The sequence below is a fragment of the Corapipo altera genome, unplaced genomic scaffold (assembly GCF_003945725.1).
Source record: "Corapipo altera isolate COAL_440 unplaced genomic scaffold, ASM394572v1 76, whole genome shotgun sequence".
NCBI lineage: Eukaryota > Metazoa > Chordata > Aves > Passeriformes > Pipridae > Corapipo > Corapipo altera.
In genome coordinates this window covers 375689-399811 of record NW_020884964.1, presented here as the reverse complement: position 1 = coordinate 399811, position 24123 = coordinate 375689, and the positions used below count along the sequence as shown (strand labels likewise).

Sequence of the window (24123 nt, the reverse complement as noted above, 5' to 3'; positions counted from 1 at the left end):
GGGGCTATGGAGAAAACTGCAGGAGAGACTAGACAAGCCTGACTATTTCAGGGTACCAGTGCAGAGGCTGGACAAAGTCAGTACAAAGAAGAGGGCTTAAAAATAGCTCATAGTGTTGTTGGTTCGGGAACAAAAGAGGATAAACTGGCTGTGAGCTGAAACTCAGGTACTGTGTTTAAGGCTGCCCCTGAGCCTGCTAGGGCAGAGAAGTTCCCTGGCCCTGGGGCTGGGCTTGGAGATGACTGGAGGCTGTGACTGAGGAGGCCTCCTTGGTTTAGCTGTATTTTTTTTGCCCTGATGCATTGACAGCTGACACGCCTCTTTGCCTTGGGGGCAGCCCTGAGTACAAGGGCCACAAGGTGAAGCTGGGCTGTTACAAGGAGGGCAGCCCCACAGCAGGGCTCAGGGATATTGCTTGGCTGAGGGTGGGAAAGTGCCCCAAGCATTTATCCTGTTCCTGCATTCTTCCCCAACTGTTTGCTTTTTCAGCTCCAGTCTGAGATGGTGGCTAAGCAAACCTCTAGGCTGAGCCAGGGCTAATGTTTTTGCAAGTGTTCTCTCAGCCACTTCTCAAGAGTGAGCAGCTCCATTAGGAAAACCAGACAGGGAAAGCAGCTCTTCAGCCTTGTTCTGGTTTTGTGCTAACTGGAATCCTTTAAACCCTCTGCTCCCTTTCCCACCCCTACACCAAACAGTCCCTAGGCCTTGCCAGACCAGTGCTTGGGGAAGCCCAGGTGTGCTGGGAGAAGCCCAGACTGCAGTGCTCATTCATACAGCACCTCAAGAAACAACATTTATAGGTCTCTGATGGGAGACACGGCTTCTTGTCTAATCCTGGAAAGAAGCTTGCACAGCTTTTTCTGATACTTGGAGGAACAGTTCCACTGAGACACTTAAATAACCATCATGCTGCAGGGTCAGGACAGGTTTGACTAGGGACCCAGATCAGAGTGCTTAATGAACACAACATTAACTCTTAAAAATCACTACAGTGAAGGCTGAAGCAGTTCTTTATTTTGCAACCACGGAGCTTTCCTGGCTTCCAGAGCCCAGCCAGTTGGTGTCTTACTCCCACGTGAACAATCACTCCAAACAAAAATGCATTTACAAATGCCAGTTGTAGCTCTGGGGCTTGGATAATGCCCCACTCCCCACTTCCTACCCCCCGGATTCCCAGGATCACTACATTACCAGTATGCACCGTTTCCTCCCAGAGCGATGGCCAATGTCGTTTGCATAATATAGGGCTGATCTTCAGGTAAGGCACCAAAGGCTGTAGGGAGGAGTGGCAGGGTGCCACTGCAGAAACACTGAGGTGTCTGAAGTGCTGCACACACTACAGTTCAGTCCCCATTGTGGGCAGGACACCAAGCAAGAGTTGTCCCTCTTGTCCTCCACACTTAGGAGAGAATGTGCTCCAGGACTCCTTGTCTGATTAACTGCTCGCATTTCCAGCGGGGTAAAAAGTGCTGCACAGAAACACAGGAGAACTTTCCTTGAATTTGTTGGATTTCTTGCTCCACACAGCCAGCTCTGTTCTTTGTGCTATATACCCACTGCATCATGGTACCAGACCAGGCAGAGCTGCAGTCTGGGCCATGCAGACAGCCTGCAGCATGTGCAGGGAGCTGTGTGTGTAGGAATTGTGACATGCTGCAAAGCTGGGATAAGCAGGGGGATGTTATGGGAGTGAAAGAGAAGGAAGAGAATGGATGACATTCTTGTCATGGGTACCTGGCTGTTCTTCTTCAACAGGATGGTAGTCCCATCATCAATCTCAAATTCTCCATGGTCTCTTAAACACCGCACCTGCAAAGCAGAAACACAGCTCCCAAATCACCCCATCTCCCATAGAAACACTAAACATCACTGCTGGCTTGCAACACGTGCCCCAGGACTGTGAGAATGGACACACTGCTCCCTGCCTGAGGGAGTCTCAGTACAGAGCAGACCTAGAAATGCAGAACTGAACTGATCCCATGGATCAGTGCCCATGGTCTGTGGGCTCCACCTTGACGTTCTCTTCCTGTCTCTGCCTGGAACAAAAGCCCAGTCTCTCCAGAAACTTGAGGAAGAGGAGCATAAGAGATAGGGACTGGTGACCCTCCCCTCCTCACAAACATACCAGAAAATGTCAATCTGTTTTAACAGTGAATGTGCTTAAGGAGCAGGTTTATTGTCACTACATGTTTTTTAGAAGAGAATATCAGAACAGAGCACTTCAGCTACTGACTGTGATTTCTCACGTGCTCTTGCTTTGTTGTATCAATTGTGTAAAGCAATTTATAGTCTCATCTATAAGAGTCCATTTAAAAAAAAACAACAAAGCCCCCTAGGTAACAGTCCTTAACGTGGGAACATGGTTTCTAGTTGATCTGAGAGTTGGTTAAGTTTCTGCAAAAAGCTGCAGAAACTTCTCACTGGATAACTCACCCCATCACAAATGCCCTACAGACTAGAAATATCATCTTTGACCATACATTGTGCCCTCAGTAGGAGTAAAACGCTGGCAGAGTAAAATCCAGAAGCCTGTAGAAGCTTTGGTGCTCTCAGAGGCTTTGCTTAATGAACTGACTTGGGATGGGGATAAAGTTCTCTAAAACAGATGGTCGGGTAAATGTTTGTTCACAGACAGAAACCACAGATCTTGCACTTACTTCAATGTACAGGCTTTTAGGAGGTTTTATGTCCTGTGTAAGGTCCAGCCCCTCCTCTCCTCCTACTGACCTCATGTAGGTAGCCAGAGACTTTTTGTACCGATTGAACCACTCCACCTGTGGGCAGTAACAGTGATCCCTCAGTCAAAGCCAAACAGCTAATGCTGAAAGACAGGTCCCTGATGAATGAGATGTAGTTTATTTGTGTTGTCAGACCACTGTTCCCAAGCATGCTCCTGACAGCCAAAGGTGAACGAATACAAGCTCTTCTAAAAAGGAAAAACCACCCTTGAGGCAGAGCAATCTGGATTCAGGGTAGGACAGATGCTGCTAATGTCAGCAGCTCTGTACTTTGGTCTAGAGATGACATTTGAGAGCAGCACATATGGACCTAGTTCTGTTGGTCTCTCTGTGAGTCTGATCTAATGGAGATCACCTGATCCTTAAAAGTGCATCAAAAAGTGCACTCAGTGCCCATTTGGGGTTGTACCCATAGACAATGAATTAACAAATAAGTATTTACAGAAAGGCACGTTAAGCATCATGTTTATAGTGGGGGGAAGAGGAGGAGTAAGTGGAAAGGGAGGAAGAGTTTAAAACAAGGCTGACTCACTTCCTCAGCTGACATGTGGAACTGGATGGTGTTTGGCAGGACACTGCCATACTCCCACCTCAGCGCTCGGATCCGCAGCAGCCGGTCGTACCTGGGGGAAGAAACGGGGCAAACCCAGCATCTTTAAGGTGAGTGCTGGCAACATCCCCAGGCAACGATGATGCCCCAGTCTGCCCTCAGAGCAGAGAGCAAACACTTGGGTCATTCCACCTGTGATATCTGGCCTATTCATAATGAAAACTCTTAAAGAGCAGAGGGAAGCAGGGCCTTCTCTTTGTTGGTACCGGCAATGAACACAAGGAGAACCAGTCCCGCACCTCGCGGAGGAACCACCTGCCCGGGCCGAGTCCCAACACCCTGTCCCGAGGGACCCTGTACCGGCGGGGGTGAACCGATTCCCCGCGGCACCGACGGCCGCCCCCGCACTCACAGGTAGGCCAGGAGGCAGCGCTGGTTCCGGAGCAGGCAGCAGTGCCGGAACCGGATGAGGAAAATTAGGTCCGTCCGCCCCGACTTCGCTTCGGACCTGGAGGACGAGGAAGAGGACGATGAGGAGGATAAGGCCAGAGGGGGGCAACTCCCGGGCTCTGCGGGACGCGCCAACACTCACACATCCGCCTGGTTCCGCTCGTACAGCGCCCGCATCTCCTCCAGCGCCTGCCGCAGCCCCTCCGTCTGCAACACGGGACACAGTCAGCGAGAGCGGGGCCCCTCCCGCTCCCGGCGTTCCCAGTCGCCCCGTCTCTGCTCACCCGGAATGGCGGGAGGTGCCCGCCGGTGGCGCGGTGCAGTTCCCGCACCAGCTCCATGACCCGCTCTCCCGCCATCCCGAAGCCGCGCGCGCCGGAATCCCGCGGGAACTGCAGCCAATGGGAGCCGCCGGCGGGGCCGCGCGGGGCAGTGCGGGGCCAATGGGGGCCGTCGGCGGGGCGGCGCGGGGCGGCGTGGGGCCAATGGGGGCCTCCTTGGAGGGCGTGGCCTCCGGCGGCTCCCGCCCACCGCCGTTCGCTGCGCTGAGTTGCCCGGTCTCGGCGCTCTTTGGGCGACAGCGCACCCTTGGGGTCACTTTGAGAGACCTCGAGTGGTTAAGGCACTGTCTGGCTGCCTTTGGCAACCTCCTACCCGCACCACCCCAGCCCTTCCCAGTGCTTTTGACAGCGGTGTCCTTCAACCTGAAACATGCCACAAATAAAAGAAAAAAAAAAAAAGGGCTGCGTTTCTGGATGGGACAGGAAATTTTTTAACACTCAAAACCCTTGAAGGGATTCAATAATCCAGGACCATGGCGTATCCTGCTCCAGTAATTTATTTCTCCGACCATGTGTTTCTTATGGTTACTAGACGTAAAAACTGAGCAGTGTTTTGTGCAGCACTGTTGTGCGACTACAGTCAAAACTGAGGCTTTCACACCAGGGCTGAGACACCTCGGTGTGCTTTGTGTGCCTGAGACATTTATGCTGCTTGTGTTTACGATGATGTGGCACCTGCACAACAGACCAGGGACTGTGTTCTGGCTCTGACAAGAGTGTTTTAATGATCTCAACAACTGTTTCATTTGGGATTTTAGGCATGGGTTTAAAATGTCCAGAAATGCTCCAGTCACCTGCAAGCTGGAGATGGACTCCTGGGCGTTTGTTTCCCAAACAGACCTGTTTCCTGGCTGTGCTGTAGCCAGTTTTGTGTGGTGGGGGACAGGAGGGGTGACACAGCAGAACTAGTGACCCTTGCTGCAGGGGGTATTGGGTCATCTTGTCCTTGTGCCAGCACTGGAACAGGTTTGTGTCTACATGGTGCTGCTTCCTTCAAGAAGCATGTTTTCCAAAGGATCTGAGCTGTATGGGGTATACCAGTGCCTAGATGGGGAGCACATTGCTGTTAGCCAGCCATGGAGTAATGTGATCCCACGACTGGAAACCAAAGCTAGGAAAAACACCCCTGTGTGTCTTCAGCAGATGCTGTAGGAGCAGCCATGGTGGGGAATTTTGCTCGACACAATATCAGGATGGGATGTTGGTCTTCAGCAATGTGCTGCAGCTGTGGGGCAAATGAATGGACAAGGGGCAGCTTTGTGGCTGGGATGTCATGCAGGATGGCAGATGGCATGGTCTTGGGGTTTTTGTAAGGAGGAAAAGCATCCTGGAGCTAGGATTAGTAAGCAGCATCTCCTCTCTCTCTCCTCTGGGTTGTCTGACTGTGGCAGGGGCACCCACCCTCTCCCTTCCCACCCAGCCTGTGGCACAGCAGAGGTGTAGGGCCTGAAGAAGGTGCTGTGGAGTGCCTGGTCCCCAGAGCGCTGTCACTGCAGAAGCATCATGTTTGGCTTGTCATTAATCATTGTGTTCTGCAGTGATAATGGCCCATCTGAGCCAGGAAAATAATAGCAATAAACAGACATCCCTCATTCCAATTGTAGCTGCTGAAAATTGGTTGTTGCCTCTTGCCGAGGGATAAAAATGTAACTGAGTCTTGATTGAAAAATTCTGGGGAAGCCGCCTTATCTTACTGCTTTGCCAGATTAAAAAAACCCTCATGCATAAAAATAGACAAAATGAATGGAGAATTTACAAACATCTATATTTTGTGTTAGGAATTGTGATAAAATTAGGAAAACAGCTGAAGACACTGATTTATACAACTGTGACTATTTCAGGCAATGAAGGTTTACATATCACAGTTTAACAAGATAAAAGGTCTCCCACGAAATACATAGATGACAGACAACTCATCTGAATTTGACATAACACAGCATCAAGTACAAATGTAATGTGATGAACAGTGCCAGGTCATTCCCCAGTTAGGTAACATACAACCTCTTGAATAAGGCAATTCAAATATAACTCTTAATTCAAATCACAACATACCCAGGCAGCATGCAGGGAAAAGTAATTTATTTTGTACATTGGAATGACACAACTTGCAACATGTTTCCATTTTATGTAGTTAGAGCAACAGGATATAAACCATTCAAATTATATATATATTTATATATATATCTCAAGTCAACAGTTGTCTTTACTGGAATAAAGATTATCTGTTTTTGGTAAAAATAAAACTATTTGAATTCACTAATTAACAAAATGCACAGTGATCAGAAACCCAATTCTTCTCACTATTGTCTTCCCTGGCTTGCTCGCATTTCCCCGTGATGCAGCAGCTGCACAACCCCGGATTCAGAGAGTTCCTTGCACAGAGGAACAAAGATTCACTGGCACGTGGATCCCACTGCTGCAGAGTGTGCCACCCACACCTGATGGACAGCAGTGCTCCCATCACACCCATATGCACCCCATGGCTTGGAAACTGCTTTTCCCATCTCTGATTCTGGGCACCTGCCCAATAAAGCACTTACACACGTGCCTGACCTTTGGGGAGTCAGAAGTTGAATTACACATTCACTGGAACAGGCCTTTCATTCCTTTATTACCAGCTAATTCCTCCAGACCTTTGTGACCAAGACATTCAAGAAACTGTAAATCTGCTCAGAAACAAAAAAAATCTGAGCCAAAAATCTCTTTGATATGGTGGTACCTAATGTGGCTGAGGATGTATTTCCACTGCAACAGACTTGGGGATCACATAAGATAATGAAGGCTTTTTCTAGTATCGAAAAGTTCTTTCAAAAGGAAGAAATGAAGAAGGGAAAGAAGATTTTTCTCTATAATAAAAAAAAAATTAGTAATTTCTGAAAAGACTGATCTAGGCAGCTTCTCCCTGGTGAAGGGCTGTACATGCCCCTGTTGTAACTGGATACCTGCAGGGACGGATCCTCTTGCTAAGGTGTCATGTCCCTTGGTGACTGGGTCTCCCTTGTCCCATCCCCATGTGAGGAAGGGGACAGATCTGGGCATCAGCAGGATTACTTCTGCCACTGGTTCAGGGCTGCTGGCAGATGCCAGGTGTGTTGTGGGAATGGTTTTGGAAGGGGCCAGACTTTGTCAGTCTGAAGCCTTGGGTGAGGGTTCCCCATGTGCCACAAGGCCTATTGAGGGCCAATAAGGATATAAAGCCCATACATAATGAAGAAACTGGAGTTTGGATATGAGGGAATCCAAATGCCCCAAGCCTGCAAATGGATTCTTGAGAGATTTCTCTCCTTCAGGCAGTCTACACAGCAGCCACAGCAGCAGCAGCCAAGACCTTCCTGCTGGACAACTGTCCCGGGCTTCAAAACCCATCTGTCAGCCAGAGTAACTAGGGGAGAAACCGGATTTTCAGCGTGATTGTTACGGATCCTTTTTATCACCTTTACAAAGTTGTCTTGTTCCTCCCTACTACTCTATTTACTGCTCTAGTAAAAAAATCATTGGCATATTTCTTTGCCCTTAAAGATACAAAAAAAAAACAACTTCAAAAGATGTGGGGAGAAAGGTCCTTTCACAATGACATTCAGAGCAAAAAGAGAGAAACGACATTTTACAGATCATTAGAGAGCTATCTTTGGCAGAATATTTCAAATAAATTATTTTTACAAATATTTTCTGCAGTCATATATTTATTTTGAATAGATCACTTTCAGCTATAGGGTTACTGGTTCACTACTCTCTATTAATAGGAAAACACCACAAATATAAAAATATATGAGCTCAGCACAACTTTTAGGCTACCACGACTGTGTCCAATAATTTCAAAAGTTGTAGATTGATACCACGGAAAATATGAAACAGGTTTTCTAACAGCGTGTGTCAGGTTAGAAGATCACAGCTCGTGGCTGCTGTAAAACACACCAGGGAGGGTGGCTGGCGCCGTGGCACGGGATTAGCGTGGGAAGGAGTTGGAGGAGCCGGATGCTCGGAGCCAGTCTCTGCCATCACCAGCCATCTTCCCATGGGGAATTGTCTCTCTCTGACCCCTAAGGCTTAGAGATGTCGTGCTGGGTGGTGGCTGAAGGGTGTCCTCCCTGGGCAGGAGAACTGGGGAGCAGGTGGGTGACACCAGGCTCGCTGTGCTGAGAGTTCCTGACAAACCAAGCCGTTCCCCGGTCCTGTGCTGTGCCCCAGGAGGGAGCTCAAGTGCGGCAGCTTCCACTCGCAGAGTTGCCTCCTTTCACCTTTGCATGGGAAAAAGCACCGAGGCAGCTGCAGGCTTCGCCCTTGCACCGTGGCCAGATCCTGCCCCATACTGTCTGTAGGACCCCAGCAGGATGGTGACTCTGCCAGGAACCCCAAGCCTGAGCCATGGTGGCCCAAGAAGGGGGCTTGCCTGGTCCCAATCTCCCCCTGCAGCACATGCCACCGAGTCCATCAAACACTTAGATTTAAATGTTTCGCTTTGTTTATACAGCATGTACAGAATATACAACATTGGACAATTATTTCCCAGTAGACTAGAAGTGTCTCCCAAGATGACTTCTTTTATCAACAAATATATATATAAATCGACAGTAATAAAAGAGTCATACCAACAAATATTATGGCTTTTCATATAGTGTAGCTGCATTGTGCCATTGAATTTGTGAGGAACTATGACAGAGACAGAGAGATTGGGAGGCTCCAGCTGCTGAGCCCAGGGGTGACCCAGCTTTGACCCACCAGCACAGGGGCTCTGCATTGCTGGGGCAGTGTTAGCTCGTGGCACCAAGCACAGCACAGGTGGCAGAGGGAAGGAGGAGTTGAATTTATGACCAGTGCTCTGGTTCCTGTCACCAGGCAAACCAGTTCTTCTGCAAACTCTCCTTTCAGCCCTGCTTTGAAAAAATTTGGCTCTGTCCAGCTGGGATCTGCCTGCCCTGTCCCTGGTGGGGGGACCAGGGGGACAGTTGGGCTGTCAGAGGTCTCCTCCCCCCCCCCCCTCTCTCTGTCTGTCAAGGTTTGCACAAGATGTCTGCCTGCCCTAGGGTGCCCTGTGGCTGTGAGGTGGAGGACACACAGGATGATGGGTAACACAGGATGACTGTGGCTGGGCTGACTGGTGCTTTGGGTGCGTCAGGAAGGGTGGTTGCAGCCTCCTCCCCGCCTGCCTCCCCCGTGCTGCTCCTGGGATGATGGGGAGCTCCCCTCAGGCTGCTGAGCAGGGGGACAGTGGTGGCTGTCAGAGGGGAGCAGGAAAACTAGAGCCATTATATCTGGAGCACGTCGTTGATGTGCTCCAGCACATCCAAAATACCAGAAGACAACTTGCCTTGGCAGTGCCGTCTCCACCCTGGCATGTGGTGCCTGTTGGGGGGAGTCACCTGTGCTGCAGGGCCACTTGCCTGCTGCCTGCCTTGCCTCATGGGATGCATCCAGCCACCAGCTGTTCCTCTCACTTCTTAGGCCCAGAGAGCCATTTTGAGCTCTTTCTTTCTTGCATCCTGCTGTTCCAGGGGATCCTTGCTGCCTCAACCATGGGGAGCATCCAGCAACCCTGGGACAGGCTGTGCAGGCAGCTGCCAGCTCCCTGCCTGAGTGTCCCTCCACTCCTGAGTGGGACAGTGGAAGAAGCTTCTGACATGGATTGCATCTCTGCCAGGAAAGATGTGTTTCCATGTTCTCTCCAGGCTCACAACAATAGCCTGATTTTTACACTAGAAGAAGGAGCAGTTGTTCAAGTGTGCAGAAATGACTTTTGAGAACTGGAGTGGTCACTCAAGCATTGAGATAATTGGGCCTCTTCATTAATGCAGAAAATCAGTAATGAAACTAAATTACCACTACTGTAATTTTTTTACTAATTCCCATCTCATTTCGCTTTCCTTCAAACTATCATGGCCACTCCCTGCAGGCCTCCCTGGCTGAAACCAGGGCTGATGCTCCCATGAACAAGCATGGGGAGCTCAGGTCTCTCCTCTGGCTCTGCCTGCAGGGTGCTGGGCTGTGAGTGGCTCTTCCCTCATGGCAGTGATGTGGGGAGCAGCAGAGAGAGAGCACCGTGGGGAACCTGCTGCCTTTGAGATGTGTGACGTTTCCTGGTGACTGCTTTGCTCCTGGCAGTCTGACTGCTTTTTGCAGGGAATATCCCAGGGGCTTGTTTTTGGGGTGGTAGGTAGGTAGAATGTGGTATCCTCCGTGTCCTCTTCTCTCTTTATTAGCGGTGATGTTCACACCTGGTGAACACCAGGTATACCAGAGACCTCTCCAAGTAGCTGAGGGACAGCAGTAGGTGTAAAGATGCCCATCACTGCTGAGTGGTCTTCAGGAAGTTCATGGTTTGGATTTTGCAACCTCATGCCAGGTCTCCTTGGCACAGAGACCTGGGATATAGAGGGCTGCAATTTACCAAACCCTGCATTTTGTGGGTTTTGCTAGCATGTCTGTGTTCTTCCAGCTAGGAATTGTAGGAGAATTCACCAACTTCTGCCCTTCATCCACAAATAAAACTGTGCTGGATTGCTGAACAATGTCCTCGACAGGTAGTCTTGAGAGCTGGACTACGTGCAGAGCTGTGCCTCCTAATGCTTAATGCATTATGGAAAAAAAGAAGTAGGACAAATGTTGTCAGCTAAAAAATAAATAACATTTTCTTCCTTGCTAACATAGTGACTGTAATGTAAGAGGTATTATTGCCATCTATTGCTCTCTTGAGCTGCTGAAAGAAGTGCATACTTCCTGATTAAGAGCAAGACAAGCAGATCTCCTGCAAGGCTCCCTGCATGAGCATGTTTTTCTCAAGAGCTCGGAAGATGAAGGAAGCAACATGGGGCAAACGAATGAAGACACAACAGGCATCAGTTCATTCTCATTTGTACAGGGGGAGTTCAGCCAAGGGGTACCTAATGACAGCTCTTATTGCAAGGAAAGGCCAGGGCAATGTACAGGGCTATAGCTGAAGGCAAGAGGCAAGGGAAACATCTCAGCATTACACAGAGCAAGGGGAAATCCAGTTGCACAGTTCGCTACATCCCTGGGAGTCACAAAGCCACTAGTTTGCAAATGCTTTCATTAATGTTCCCAAATAAGCTTGATAGCAACCTGGGACACATTTGCACCACCAGGATGCAATCTATCCTGTACCAGCACAGCAATTTTACAGTGACTCAGAAACTCTCCTCATTTTGAAGTATCTCTGCAAAGAAGCTCATCTGCCAGAATCTCAAATTTCTGTAAGTGAGGAGCCTGTGGGCTGGGGTAGAGGGGCACATACTTCTGGAGATGACAGTGCCATGGACTGCTATGGGAATTTCTGTAAAGAAAACAGAGCAACAAGGTTGAACTGTATGCAGGTCTCACTCTGCTGTCATCTGTAAAGAGTCTCTTCTGAGTCAGAAGTAAAGGAGAGGAAATAGATCCCACCTCAACAAAGAGGTCAGGAGGTGCAGGGAGAGAGCTCTGTGCCAGTCTTCTGTGTCCTGCAAGGGTTTAGGAGCTCTAAGAGTGGATAAACATCCCAAGCCATTGCAATTTGCTCTACTTAAGCTGTGCCCATTTTAAGCAGGGGCAGGAAAGTCTTGAAACTCCAGTCAAAGCAATTAGTTTGTTCTGGAATGTAGAGGCAGGGTTGGGTTGGGGGGTGGAGCTGGAGCATCTGTAGGACTTGACAACGGTGGAAATTCAGCAAAAAATGTTTAATCTTCCACAGATTCATGAGTGAAGGACAGTGGCACAATAGAAACTGTGCCTGTGGGTACTGGCTGTAACACTGCCTGGGTGATGAGCAGGAGGGGCTCAGCACACTGAGCTTTGCCTCTCCTTGGTTTTTAGGGGCTTAAGTCCACCACATGGGATGGTTAATCTTTGTCCTGAAACACAGACAGCAAGCCCGAGCTAACAAGTGTTGTTGTTTGTTCCAGTGAGAAAGGAGACTTGTCTCACCACAGGAAGCCCCCAGTTGTGGGGCAGGAGGGACAGAGACTGCTTCTCTGCAGGGAGCCTGGAAGAAGATGGCATGTGAAGAGACTCTACAGGGGAGGCAAGCACAGAGCAAGGCCAGGCTGGATTATCACTGTGTACAGACAGACATTTTGGGACCTTGAAATGGCTCAAGGCAGATGCTGGTGGACCCCAGCATCAGGTGGTATGTGCTCCTGGAGCATCACAAATGGTCACCACTGCTACCTGAACTGGAGTGAGGCTGCGTGCTGGGAGGGGCAGAAAGCTTTTCTAGTGAAGTGCAACAGGCCAAGGGCTGTTTTGAATCAAATAGATAAAAGTACTGTCTGGGGTTGGTGCCCACAGGCAGCCAAAAAAGCTAAAGGCTGTGCTGTATCTGTGCAGAAATCAAGATGCATGTCCATACCCATGGTAGCCGGGGCAGAGGGACATGCTGTGGCGGTGCCTAAAACGAGGTTTCCAGATCTGTGTGGGACCCCACAGCACTTCTATCCTCCCTGTACCCTCCAACGCTGGGCACCGCAACACGCTCAGCAGTGCTTCACAGCACCTGCTTTTGGAACAGTCTGCACCCCAGTGCCCTCTTCCACACTTCCAGTGAAGGGAGCCACAGCCTGGCATCCATAACTTCATTTGGGAAGGGGAAGGAGCCAAGGGAGGGTGCAGAGCTTGCAGGAGAGGGTGATAAACCACCTGGGGACACTGGGCCTCAGAGGGCAGGGCTGGTTGTTCTTGAGATGCTCCAGAGGGACAGCAAGAGCCTATAGAGACTTCTTGAATGCTCTCAGGGGCATACCACAGGCAGAAAATCCTTCTAGTAGCAGCAAGCTTCTGTCTTTGCTGATAACAGCTCCTGTTTGGCCAGACAGATCCCTTTCCCTTGCAGCGTCCCTTCCCTCTGTGTGAGGGGTGTTGCTGGCTGGTGAGAGGCTCTTGGCACCTCTAGTTCCAAAAGCAGAAAGGCTCAAGTCCATAAAAGGTGAGGAATCTCACTATATTTATTGTCCCCTGGTGCTTTTTGCAAGAATACAGATGTCTCTGGATGCTTTCCTATGCAAGTCAATTTTTTTACAAGATAAACAGGCTTTTCTACAGCTGGGCAACTCGTGTGTATAAGCATCATAGTAGTTGGTCATTGCACACTCAAAGAGGCCAGAAAGGTCCCTGGTGCTCTGCAAACGTGCTTCCCCAGATGGGCTTGAGTGCCAAAGCCTACAGAAAATAATTCAAGGCTTTCTCCTGGAATGACACCATCCAGCATTAAGTTTTCCCTCTTTTCTCTCTCTCCATTGCTTTCTGGCTATGCCCAGCTCTGTCCCTCCAGGAATGTAGCTGAGTCTCCTCCTGAGTTATGAATATGGCCACCAATACTGTTGCACTTGACTCTTACCCAAGCATTTAAAAATAGCTGTAACAATAACATACAGGCTCTGGTTCTCCAGTCCCTGCCCATAGCAGAAATAGCGTGATGAGTTTACAGACAGCAGCCAGACTCGTGACCAGAGCGGGCTCAAGGCCTCCCCTCTCCCTTTTGTCGTTTAAGGAAGCGATGAGAGCGGGGAAGAAGATGCACAAATGACTCTTGTGATCGTCCCTCATCCCAGGGGCACCACAGGCTGCCTGGAAAGGGGTGACACATGGACAGGCACCTTGTTTGGAGATGAGGGATTCACATCTCTGGAGGGAGCAGTTCCTGTGCTGCCCTGGCACAGGTAGCAGTTCGGGTGGGCTCAGCCATGTGACACTGCTGATTTTTTTTTTTTTGCACTTTTTTCATGTTTCCAGTTTGTGGCTGGGATTTGCCTCCACTCCTGCTGACCCCTGAAGAGCTGGGAATGTGGTTTTTCCAAGATGCTTAGGGCTGTCTCTGGTGTGTTCCTTCTGCTTGCCCCCAAGCGCTTTGCAGTGGCCTGTGGAGTTATTTGGGGGTCTGCCTCTGAACGTACTTTGCACCGTGCTACATCCTTTTCTGTGGAAAAGTTTGCTTTTGGCTAGTGGGGTGATGAAAGGCAGTGAGAGCAAACAAGGCAGGTAGATGGATGGAGGCCAAGAGTTTAAACTGCTGTTTCTGGCAACATTTCTGAACCCAGGCCTTTATCAGAGATGCTCCATGTCCTTCCCTTGTGAGGGAAGGTGGGGAGGCTGGCAGGAATGAGGAGGAGATGGGAGAACACTGGCATGAGACAGGGGACCCAGGGAGCTGAGTTGTGGCCCACCGGGCAGGCAGGCAGGCACAACAGCAAGACGTGCCTGAGCTGGGGACTGTGCTTCCTCCTGCTGCCTCCCAGCAATGCAGGTGCCTTCTGGAGGAAGGCAGTTTGCTTTTGCCTTCGGAGAGTATGGTTTAAAGACAGGGCTGGTGCAGAAGAGCAGGCATGGCACCCTTGGGAACACTGACAGGTGTCTGGGGCTCAGTGGAGCGGTCCTTCCCCTTGCTGCTCACCCACGACTCCTCCATGAGCGCTGGGCACACACACATCACGCTGTGCATAACCTCGTTGAAGATGCCAAAAAGCACACAGCTGGCAGGGAGTAATTGCATAAACAGGGCTGGTGTTTACCCTGTGATTTAAGCCTTGCCCTAAGCAAGCACTGCTCCATCATTTCCTTTGGAAAGCTCTGTGAGCAAACAGTTATTTACTGTCTGTTAACCTGAGTGGCTACACAAGTCCCATTTGGCTTGATAATTACTTTAGTGACTACAATTCATTCTGAAGAAGCAAATGATGAGAGCAAAATACCAACATCACCTTTCAATAGAAGCAATTACTGGGTCAGAAGAGCTGCTTTGCTTTCACAATCCACTGCCTGTGAAAAGCACATAAACGTGACTGGCCATGCTCGCTGCTGGCCTGGGGAGTGTAGGAGTTTGACTCACACTCATCCGGGAGGGTGCTGAGCACCCACAGGGAGAATGAAACGGCAGCATGGCTGGCCAAAAGCAGCATAGGGTGTGGGGAAGGGTCAGATTCGTCTGAGAGCAGCACAGGGATCATGTTAGATGCTTTGGCTGCCAGGGTGTGTTAGTTACTTGCTCTGCCACACATCCCCTTGCATTGGCAAGTGGGAATTCTAGTGCCTCTGGGCCTCTACAGACAGAGTCATGCTGCAATAAAATCAGCCACATCCTACCCTTTCTCTTTTTGCCTGGTGGCATGTTTCTATCCTGGAGTTTGACAGTCAGACACTGCTGTTGGTGCCATCCTGACTGGCTGTGTGGCTCCATCCTGACCTTGCTTGGCAGACAGGCAGGAGCATGGGCAGGACCCTGGGAGCACACACCCCACCAGGAGGCTCAAGGAGAGCCCCACTGGATGAAGGCAGTGCTTGCCTGGGACCCATCTCCAGACCTGGGTTGAGCTGGTGTTTGAGTTCAGCTGTCAGAGCAGGACCTCCCAGGCATCACGGGGAGGGTTTATTTGGGGACAACTCAACAGAGGCTGCCTGAAACACAGGGAGGAGCAACATCCCTGGGCATGTGGAGACTTTTCTCTTCCTCAGTGCTGGCTGAGCTGGGTCTGAAATGGCCCATGGCACCTGGACAGGGGCACAGTCAAGCAGCTGTTGAGAGCAGCCCAGCCTCCCGATGTACTTGGTGACCTCACGGGGTGTCTCAGATCTGCTTTGGCACCCATGCACCCTGCCCTGGTAATGCATCCTCCGTTATAATTAGCTTGTGGCTTAACCTAGAGCAAGTCACTGTGAGGCTGTAGCAACAGCATGAGCAGCTCCATGTAACACAAACAGAAAGAGCTGCTAAGTACCCTGGGGGCACAGGCATGGCTGTCCTCAAGCCTAGGGCAAGCCAGCACTGACTAGGGACCCAGCACAGGAGTAACATCTGAACCCAGAAGGGTGGGTTGCACTGCAGCTTTGTCCCTAGGTGGTTTCCTGCATCCCCCTGAGGGTGGAGTGGGCTGTGAGCCCCAGCTGTATGGCAGCATACCGAGCCTGAGGCACCATGGAGATGGAACAGGAGGAAAGGTGTGAGATGGGGCAGGAGAGGGTGTGCAAAGCACCACTACTCCTGTCAGTGGCAGAAACATGGTGAAGGCAAACCAATGAGTAAAGGAGAGATGCGTACGAAGGGGAAAACAACTGGAGGGGAGAGAAGGGTTTTCCATAGAGAATATGCAGGAGCAGTACTGGGTCCATCAGGAATCATTACAAACTTTATTTCTCTGTGCATTGTGTACCATTGATAAGGATCATCACAATTAGTGGGCTCACTGCCTATAGTGGTGGGCAATACACACAAACTAAAAAAATGAAGCCAAACAGATGAAAATGAAATCATTGTACATAAAGGTAATCATAAACCTGAACAACCTGCACCTGTGTTTGATTCTTTCCCCCAAACAATGAAAAACAAAAAGAAAAACCCCTAACCCAACCAAAAGTGAAAAAAAAGGCTCGAGAAAAAAACCCCCACAACTTCATATTCCTAGAGAAAATCTTACAGCAGATTCATTAAAATTTCCACAGATAGTTCAAAATGAGTACAAATACCCCCAGCCAGCTGGTTATGGTACAAGCATCAGACATGGTTTTCAGCTGAATGGGAAGAGCTCACCACGGACATGCAAGCTGGGAGTTTGCCTGGCCGCAATGTGAGGAAGCCTGGCAAAGGGCATAGGGTAAGAAGACATCTCTCAACACCAGTGCACAATGTCTCCTTTCTGCTGTGCCCTGGGGAGCTCTACACCCACACTTCCCTGGCTCGGCTCTCTACCCCAACCTGCACTACTAGCATGGGGGGTGATGCTGAGTTACACCTCCCTGTCTCATCCTCCCCAGTAATTTCGGATTCGGAGAGTGCAAAGTTTGGCCTTTTCCTATAGGGGATGCTTCCTGGCTGCACTCAGCAGCAGAATGGGAGATCTCTTTATGGCCCTTCAGCCCTTATGTTGAATTACTCTGTCTCCAAATGGCTGTGGGAAAGGACCAGCTTTGGAGACTGATCCTGATGGCTTAACACTCAGAAACAGGGGCTGTCACCAGACCTCTGGGAATACAGGGAATAGCAGGGGACCAAGGGGTTTTGAGGCAGCCACCGACTATAAAGGCAGAAGCATGGGAGATGCTGGGAGTCAGCCACTCTTGGTCCCCCTTGGACTGCTCATCCCACTCGGGCTCCCTGGGACCTTGTGTAAAACCTTGTGTGGATAGTGGAAGCCTTCACACTGGCTTCAGCATGTCAGAGGACCCCAGCTACACAGTAGACAGAGTCTCCAGTCTCTGGGGTGTGGGTTTTCCTCCCCTCAAAACCTACATCTGTGTGGCTGTTATTGCTTCTCACGGACCCATGCAACAAGCAATAAGTGGGGACAGCTTTCCATCCTTTTACCCCCTGCTAAGAGGAAACAAACAAACAAGCAAAAAACCCTATGGCAAAACCAAACTAACTAAAAATAAATAAAACCCAGTGAAAAGAAAAACACTTGTATCTGCAATGCTCAACCCACATGGTTGGAAGGACTATCGCTATAGGTTGCTATATACAGATAGATTTCATTTCATTCATGCAAATGTTACAAGTACCACGACAGCATGCCCGAGGAGGCGGAGGAAGCGGGAGGGAAGCCCCCGCCGCCCCACGCAGCCTCAGCTTAGGACACTGGACACGGGGTTGCGGCTGTGCATCCCCAAAGCATGGAGAGGGAAAGGTGAGGGGCATGTGGGTGGGAAATGCTAGTTGTACACACGCCAAAACAAAACAAAAAAACCAACCCCAAATCAATGACGAAAACGGTTTGTGTTCTATCCTTAGAAAGCTCCCAGTTTCCCCTTTGCCTTCAGTTTGGTCTCTTGCTTCTCTCCAACAGGGCCAGAGGGGATGTTCCCGAGTGGCGAAGGCAGGTGGATGGCGGTTGGAGATCAGAACCCTTGCTTTCCTCTCCTTCCCTTGCCCACTGCTCTGTTTCTCACCAGCTACCCTGGCCTTCCTCATACCGGCGCACCCCGGTCACCTTCATATCCATCTTCCCAGGTGGCTGGCGGGTGGGAGTCAGTGGTGGAAAGGGGCTCGGTGGCCATCAGCTGCTCCTGTTGGTAGAGTCGCAGAAAGGGCCCTGCTGCCTGGCTCCTGGCTTGGGCCACTGCCTGGGGAGGGATCCTGCTGGCTTTGGGGTCCTGCCTAGTTCAAAGGATGCTCCAAAGCCGCTTTCCATCAGCAGGTGTGTGAACATGGCAAATCTCTTTTATTCTTTTTCTCTGTTCATTATACACAGCATTATATCTATATCTATACCTATATATCACTCTATATAGATATATATAGATATACACATATTTACTATCTCTTATTGTCCCTTTAGAAGCCCTTTATGTGGCAGTAGGCTTCCAGAGATGAGAAGAATATGTACAAGAGCCAGAGGAGGATAAAGAGTGAAGATGTGAGCAGCTTGGAAGTCCGCGGCCCGCCCAGCTCACCTCCAATCTCGGGTCTCCGCCGGTAGAGCAGCACGCCCACACTGATAAAAGCAAAAATGGTGAAGAGGGTGACGGAGAAGGCCAGCGTGCCAGGTGAGACTTGGAAGGCTTGTCCGTGCGCCGCGTGGTAGATGGCTGCGATGGACCAGGCTACCCCAATTCCCAGGAAAACGTTCACAGCATTGCTCCCGGTGACATTCCCGATGGAGGCGTCTGCATACTGGTCCTGTGTTGCTGCTACTTTGCTGGCAAACGTGTCTGCAAAGGAAAGGAAGAGAGAAACCCTCAGGAAACATCCAGGTAAGGAGGGAGAGCAGCAGGCAGCCTGGGGACAAATGTCAATGGCAATACCTGGGGAAAGAAGATAATGGGTAAGGGGATAGGGTACAGCCCATTCTGTGGGCACTCCTGAGGAAAAGCACAACTGGCCAGAGCCAGAGTGACAATCAGGGTCCAGAAATGCACAGGAGGGAAATCTCAATGTTCAGAAATAGGGGGCTTCCCCCAGTATGGCCTCAGATGTCCTGCAGTTCTTCAAGCAAGAGACAACACTACACTGCACTGGCCTCTTCTCCCACATCCACTAATTTGTTCACTTGCAAAAAAACTGGAAAGGTTGGAAAAGTTTTGTGGAGCTACAGTGGTTTGTATCTATCCTTCAGGTCCCCTGAAGTTTTTTTTGTATTTCTGAGTTTGCTTTGTCTTTCTGATATCTTTTGCCTCACTGTGACCAGTGACCTCGACACTTTGGTAAGCCAGAGGTCGTCTTTCACCCCTTGGGAAGAAAAACCATGTAGAATGGTGCATGCTTGCCCAGGTGCTCCACTGGCTTTAATACCAGTGATAAAACTTGGCTGACCTTTTACATGGAAACCCTTGTGTCAAGCAGACCAGCATGACGTTGCTCTGCACCACAGGGAAGTGCTGATTTTACATCCAAACCCACTCTGGATCTGCAGGAGGAGGCAGCAGCAGGAGGGACTAGCCTCCAGGTGAGTGCTCTCAGTTAACAAAGAGAAGATGAGTCTCTGACATAGCTGCACTCCCAGATCACCTTGGGTACAGGCAGCCGAGTGTGGCTCAGAAAAAGAAAACAGTGAGGTCAAATTTCATATGTTTTTAATTCTACAGAATTTTCCTTCCACTCCTTCCCAGTGGGGCTCCAAGGTGAGATGGCCAAGTGCAGTTTGGCACAAAGATCTCATTCCATGTAACATATGTGGATACATATAAGCACAGAGAGAGGGTTCATTTGCAGCAAAGAAATCAAAAGGCTGCTTTATTTAGATAAAAAACCACAGCTGCCATGGAAATGCACCTGGTTGCTAAGGAAAGGAAAAGCTATTTCCCTTGGTTCTCAGCCTTGGTCATGGTGCAATAACGGAGTTGTGGGGCAGTACTGATGCCTCTGTGGCTCTCCAGCTGCCAGTGTGGGAGAAGGAATGGGACACACTGCCAGTGCCAGGCAGAGTGTGGAAAAAACTACATGCACTTCCACAAGCCTGAGCAGTGTTTTCAACGTAGGGAAGGTCCCTGTCAGTCTTGTTTTTACTGCACACCCCTCTGATGCCTGCCTGTCTCCCAGAAAGCAGGTGTGGAGGAGCCCAACTAGCACTCAGCTAACACAAGAGGTCTGGGAGCCAGTTGAAACAAGAGTAGCTGAATGTATTCTAAAAAGAACTTCTTAAATGCCACCTTTTGTCGACAAAAGCAAGAGGGAAGATTTTTCACTGTCAAAGGTGTGAAGCAGCCCTGCAAACCTCCTGCCTAAAAGCTCTACTGCCAGAGGTCTAAAAAACGCTCCTTCTTCTCAAATCTTCTCAGATTTGGGTTCCTTGCTCCAAATCTGTTCTTCCTTTTGGTTATGCTGCTTCTTCTTTTTGCCTTTGATAACATTAGGACAATTTCAGGATCTCTGAGCATCTGAGTGGTGGTAAGTGGAAGTTTGAAGGTGGTGAGGGAAGGTGTGACCAATATGAGGGGGGGGGGGGGGTGGGTTGGGTTAGAGCCCCTAGTCCAGGAACAAGGCTCTGCCTGGCCAGCACAGCCCATGGAAGAAGGTGAGTGGAAGGCATAGGCTTTCTCACACAAGCTGACATGGGAATTCCCAGAGCAACTGTGCCACTGGAACCATCCTCCCCAGTGCACCAATTCATCCCTACGTAAGGCCCTTTGCTGAGCCAGCGGAAAAGGAGGCCGGGTTGCAGCAAGTCAGAGTGCACTGGGAGTGGCGTGTAGGCATGGAAACTTGTGGTTTTTCCTCTCCCTGGTCAGTCCTCAATCTCTGCTCCCTTCTGAGTCTGAGTGCCCATTTGATCAGACACCACGCCAAATATTTGTGGGGCCCTTTCTAGGGGCTTCACGAGTTGCATTTCAAGCAGCTCCCCCAGCTCAGCAACCTCACCTTGATCCATCTGAACGTGGTCTCACACAAAGGTGTCTGTGCTGGGCAGTGCACTCTGGGTATGGACTAGCACTTAAATCATCCAGGATCAAGGTTAAAGCAGCAGATGCGTAAAAAGAAAGTGCAGGACTGTCAACACCAGCAGCATTTGAATCAAAGACCAACTTCCTACTCTGAAAGTGGATGCCACGCAGGCTGCCCACAGAAATAGGTACTTCACAGTCTTTGCAAGATGAAGGTCCTTGAAATACTTTCCATGGGACTGAACCCACATCCTGGTTCTATCCTGGCTCATCTGAGGCTGAAAAACAATTTCCACACATACCTCAAATCTGTCCTTCAGGGTCCTGCAGAGCACAGTTTTCCCAGCCCAAACCCAGACCCGGACGGGGCAGAGGTGGGCCTTTACAACAAACCCCGTGGTTGTCCTTACCTGGCACCGATGTCCCCAGTGCGACAAATACGACGGCGGTGACCGAGTCCTTCAGGCCGATGGTGCAGCCAAAGTGGGATGCCAGGTCGCCAATGAAAGCTGTCAGGAGGCCGATCATGAGGATGGAGACAACAAAGCAGGCCCAGCCATTCCAGTAGTCTGTCGGGGGCACGAAGGCAAAAAGGACCTTCCAGAAGACGGTCAGAAAGTGCATCACATAGTCAAAGCAGGAGGGTAGCTTCTCCTCCCCACATTCATCGTCATCGTCATCTTCCCCTGGAGAAAACCAGCAGTGCCTGATTAGACTTGCCCACTCTGGGGGAGGTTGGGCAAAGCTCCTGTGCATACTGCAGCCTACAAAATGCTGTCTCTCAGGATTTGGACCCTAGAAAGCTTTGACTTTCAAGTATCTTATTTTCTGGGCAACCATCAGAGGGGCTCGATGGCCTTTCCATGCCCCTTCCCACAGCACAGAGAGACTCCCTGCAAAGGCAGTGGTTTAAAAAAACCACCTGCATTTCAGAAAATGCAGAGCCTCATGCCAGCACCTCTGCCTGAGTTTAACCATCAGATGCTTCCTAGGCCTCAGTCTGTGCTCAAGAGCCCTTTCCCCAGAAGATGTGAGAAATAACCGACCTCATGCCGGCTGGAGCTGACTGGGGCAGGTGAAACCACTGAAAGCAACATGTGCCTCATGGAGACTCCCCTAAGGAAGAACCTTTTGATCTGCTTTCACCAATGCCAGCTGGTTTTGGTGGTTGATGAGCTGCTAGCTCTGGTTCTTCACCTTACCTTTTCTGTAAACTGGGATCCAGCCATGGATTTTTGCCTGCCCTAGAACCTCCCTAGCCCATCACTGCTGACTGTCCTTCCCTGTTGCATTTCCCTGCCCTTTCACATGCCTCCCTATAAGGAGGCCCTATAATGTCTGCTCATTCCTCTATGTCTGGTCTGACCCAGGTCAGTAGGCACTCCCAGTGCACAAAAAAGCACTTTCCCATTTGCACTCCTTTCCAGGTAGTTGTCAAGCACCCCAGGTCATGAGCCAGTTATGGGGCATCATCTGTCACAGCAAAAATGCACTTTCCTTCTTCTTTTTATTTTCTGTCCCTGATCCATGTCAGCGTTTCACTTTTTACCAATCTGTTGTCAATGCCTTGCAGGGGTCATTTTCCCAGTGTGAGCCTGCCAGCAGTCATGGCTCCACCTCTGCTCACCAGGCACATTGTGTGGGTCAGACCCTGCCTCTCCTCGTGCTGTGCTGGGCACTCAGCCCCTCCCAACGCACCCCTGCTCGTGGCTGTGATCCCCGTGGCACCTGCAAGACCTGGTCTCCAGTATGGATGAGGAGTCGGGGATGAGTCCTCATGCCCATCCTTGCCTGATGTCCCAGGGGCTCTTGACCCTGTGGGGGAATGCTGCTGCATGTCCCCAAAGGCTCTCAGGGAGTTACACATTCACAGCCATGGCCCCTGGATGTGCAGGCAGGCTCTTGTCCAAAAGCCCTCCTGTGGGTCACAGGGAAGGAGTTCAGCAGACATTGGACTGTCCTTGCCCCCTCCCCTGGTTTCTTGGCCCTTTCCCCTTACACTGGCCCAGCACATCTTCATCCTGTTGGTCTTGGCAGGACCATAGGGTGTTGGTCCAGGCAGGTATCTTGGTTTCTCCCTTCCCTGCTCCCGGCATTGGCAACTCACCTGTCTCTCCAAAACCAGCTGGCATCCATGGAGCCTGCACTGTGTGGGGCTGACCTTGCCAGTGAGCCCATTGGGGCTGGTGACCTCCTGCCTGACTCCTGCAGCTCTTCTGAGCCATCTCGTGAGCCTGCTGGGCAGCCTGTCCTCTGGGCAGCCTGCATGGCAAATGTGGAGTGTCCCCAGCCTGGCACAGGGCACAGTGCACAATGCCAGTGTGGTGGGATAGACAAAAACCTCTCCTGCTCTCAACTGGAACCACTCCCAGACATGGAGGGGAGGTGACGCTCTTCCAACTAAGTCAGGGGGAGCTTTCCTGTTTCCCTTAAGGCACAAGGATGCATTTTTACGTCATGAACGTCAGGGATTCCAAGGCCACTGAAAATTGTGTTAAAGGCATCCATTGCACTCTGTTTGGTGATATTTTATTGTCTTTGATACTTTTTTTTCCCCACCAAGGATGTGGACTAACAGATCTCCCTGCATGGCTGTTGGAAGGAGCTCCTTACCAATGGAAGGATTCAATATATGGTCCATCCCCATCAGACAGCCTGAGTGAGTCTGGCTCTGCTTCCAGGGAGGACACCTCAGGATAGCAGAGAAAAGGGGCCAAGATCCGGAGTAGCCAAGAGCACCCAGTGAAACCTGAGCCTCTGCTCTGCTCCACTACAGTGGGCGAGGGGACAAGGTCCCAAGGGTTTAAGGGGATATTGGCTCTGTGCCTGGGAAAAGCAGCTTCTCCCAGCAGCTCCCAGTGCGAATCAGGCCAGCATTCTGAATGAGATCGTGTTGCTTTTACCTGCCCTATATTATATTACACACATAATGCTGGGCAGGGTGAACATTCCTCCTTTCACATCTTCCTCCACAATGTGGATCTCTGATGGAATAACAAAATGTATAAAGCCTCCCATGGGGTGAATAAAATGGTCTTGCTTGTATGCTGTGTACCAACGGGGTATCAACTAACCCCGTGTTCAAATGGTGGCTCTGTGCCACAACAACAGAGTTAATGGGAGAAGGTGCTGGTGAGCTGCTTGCTCTGCTGCTGCTCACAACAACTGCTTTCTGCCTCATCACAAAGGTGAAAAGTCAACCAGGGAAACAAGACATGGCATCCTTCCTGGGAAAGTGGAGGCCAAATGG

The 24123-nt window shown here is 50.3% G+C and overlaps 2 protein-coding genes across 5 annotated transcripts in view; both read right to left on the bottom strand.

Moving 5' to 3' along the window:
* Positions 1-987: 987 nt before the first annotated feature.
* On the bottom strand, positions 988-4102 carry GINS1 (GINS complex subunit 1). Its single transcript, XM_027664588.1, has 7 exons — positions 4023-4102; positions 3881-3945; positions 3701-3796; positions 3271-3361; positions 2658-2774; positions 1735-1809; positions 988-1469 (listed from the first exon to the last, which is right to left on the bottom strand). The coding sequence occupies exons 1-7, from the start codon at positions 4095-4097 to the stop codon at positions 1401-1403; spliced, it is 588 nt and encodes a 195-aa protein (XP_027520389.1). The 5' UTR covers positions 4098-4102; the 3' UTR covers positions 988-1400.
* A 1721-nt stretch (positions 4103-5823) lies between these two features.
* The window catches only part of SLC8A1 (solute carrier family 8 member A1), a 128027-nt gene continuing 109727 nt past the window's right edge, over positions 5824-24123 (bottom strand). For all 4 annotated transcript variants that reach the window (XM_027664586.1, XM_027664587.1, XM_027664584.1 and 1 more), the window contains 2 exons: positions 21284-21559; positions 5824-18704 (listed from right to left, as the gene is read on the bottom strand). In XM_027664586.1, the coding sequence (XP_027520387.1) occupies positions 18328-18704; positions 21284-21559 (653 nt within the window). In that variant the 3' untranslated portion in view covers positions 5824-18327. The remainder of the gene's footprint in view (positions 18705-21283; positions 21560-24123) is intronic.

Coding starts and splice junctions, on each gene's coding strand:
- GINS1 (XM_027664588.1), bottom strand. CDS start 4,097: ATGGCGGGAGAGCGGGTCATGGAGCTGGTGCGGGAACTGCACCGCGCC. Junction 1,810..2,657: donor CTAAAAGCCTGTACATTGAA/GTAAGTGCAAGA, acceptor TCTGCTTTGCAG/GTGCGGTGTTTAAGAGACCA. Junction 1,470..1,734: donor TGTTGAAGAAGAACAGCCAG/GTACCCATGACA, acceptor GTTTCTGTGCAG/CACTTTTTACCCCGCTGGAA.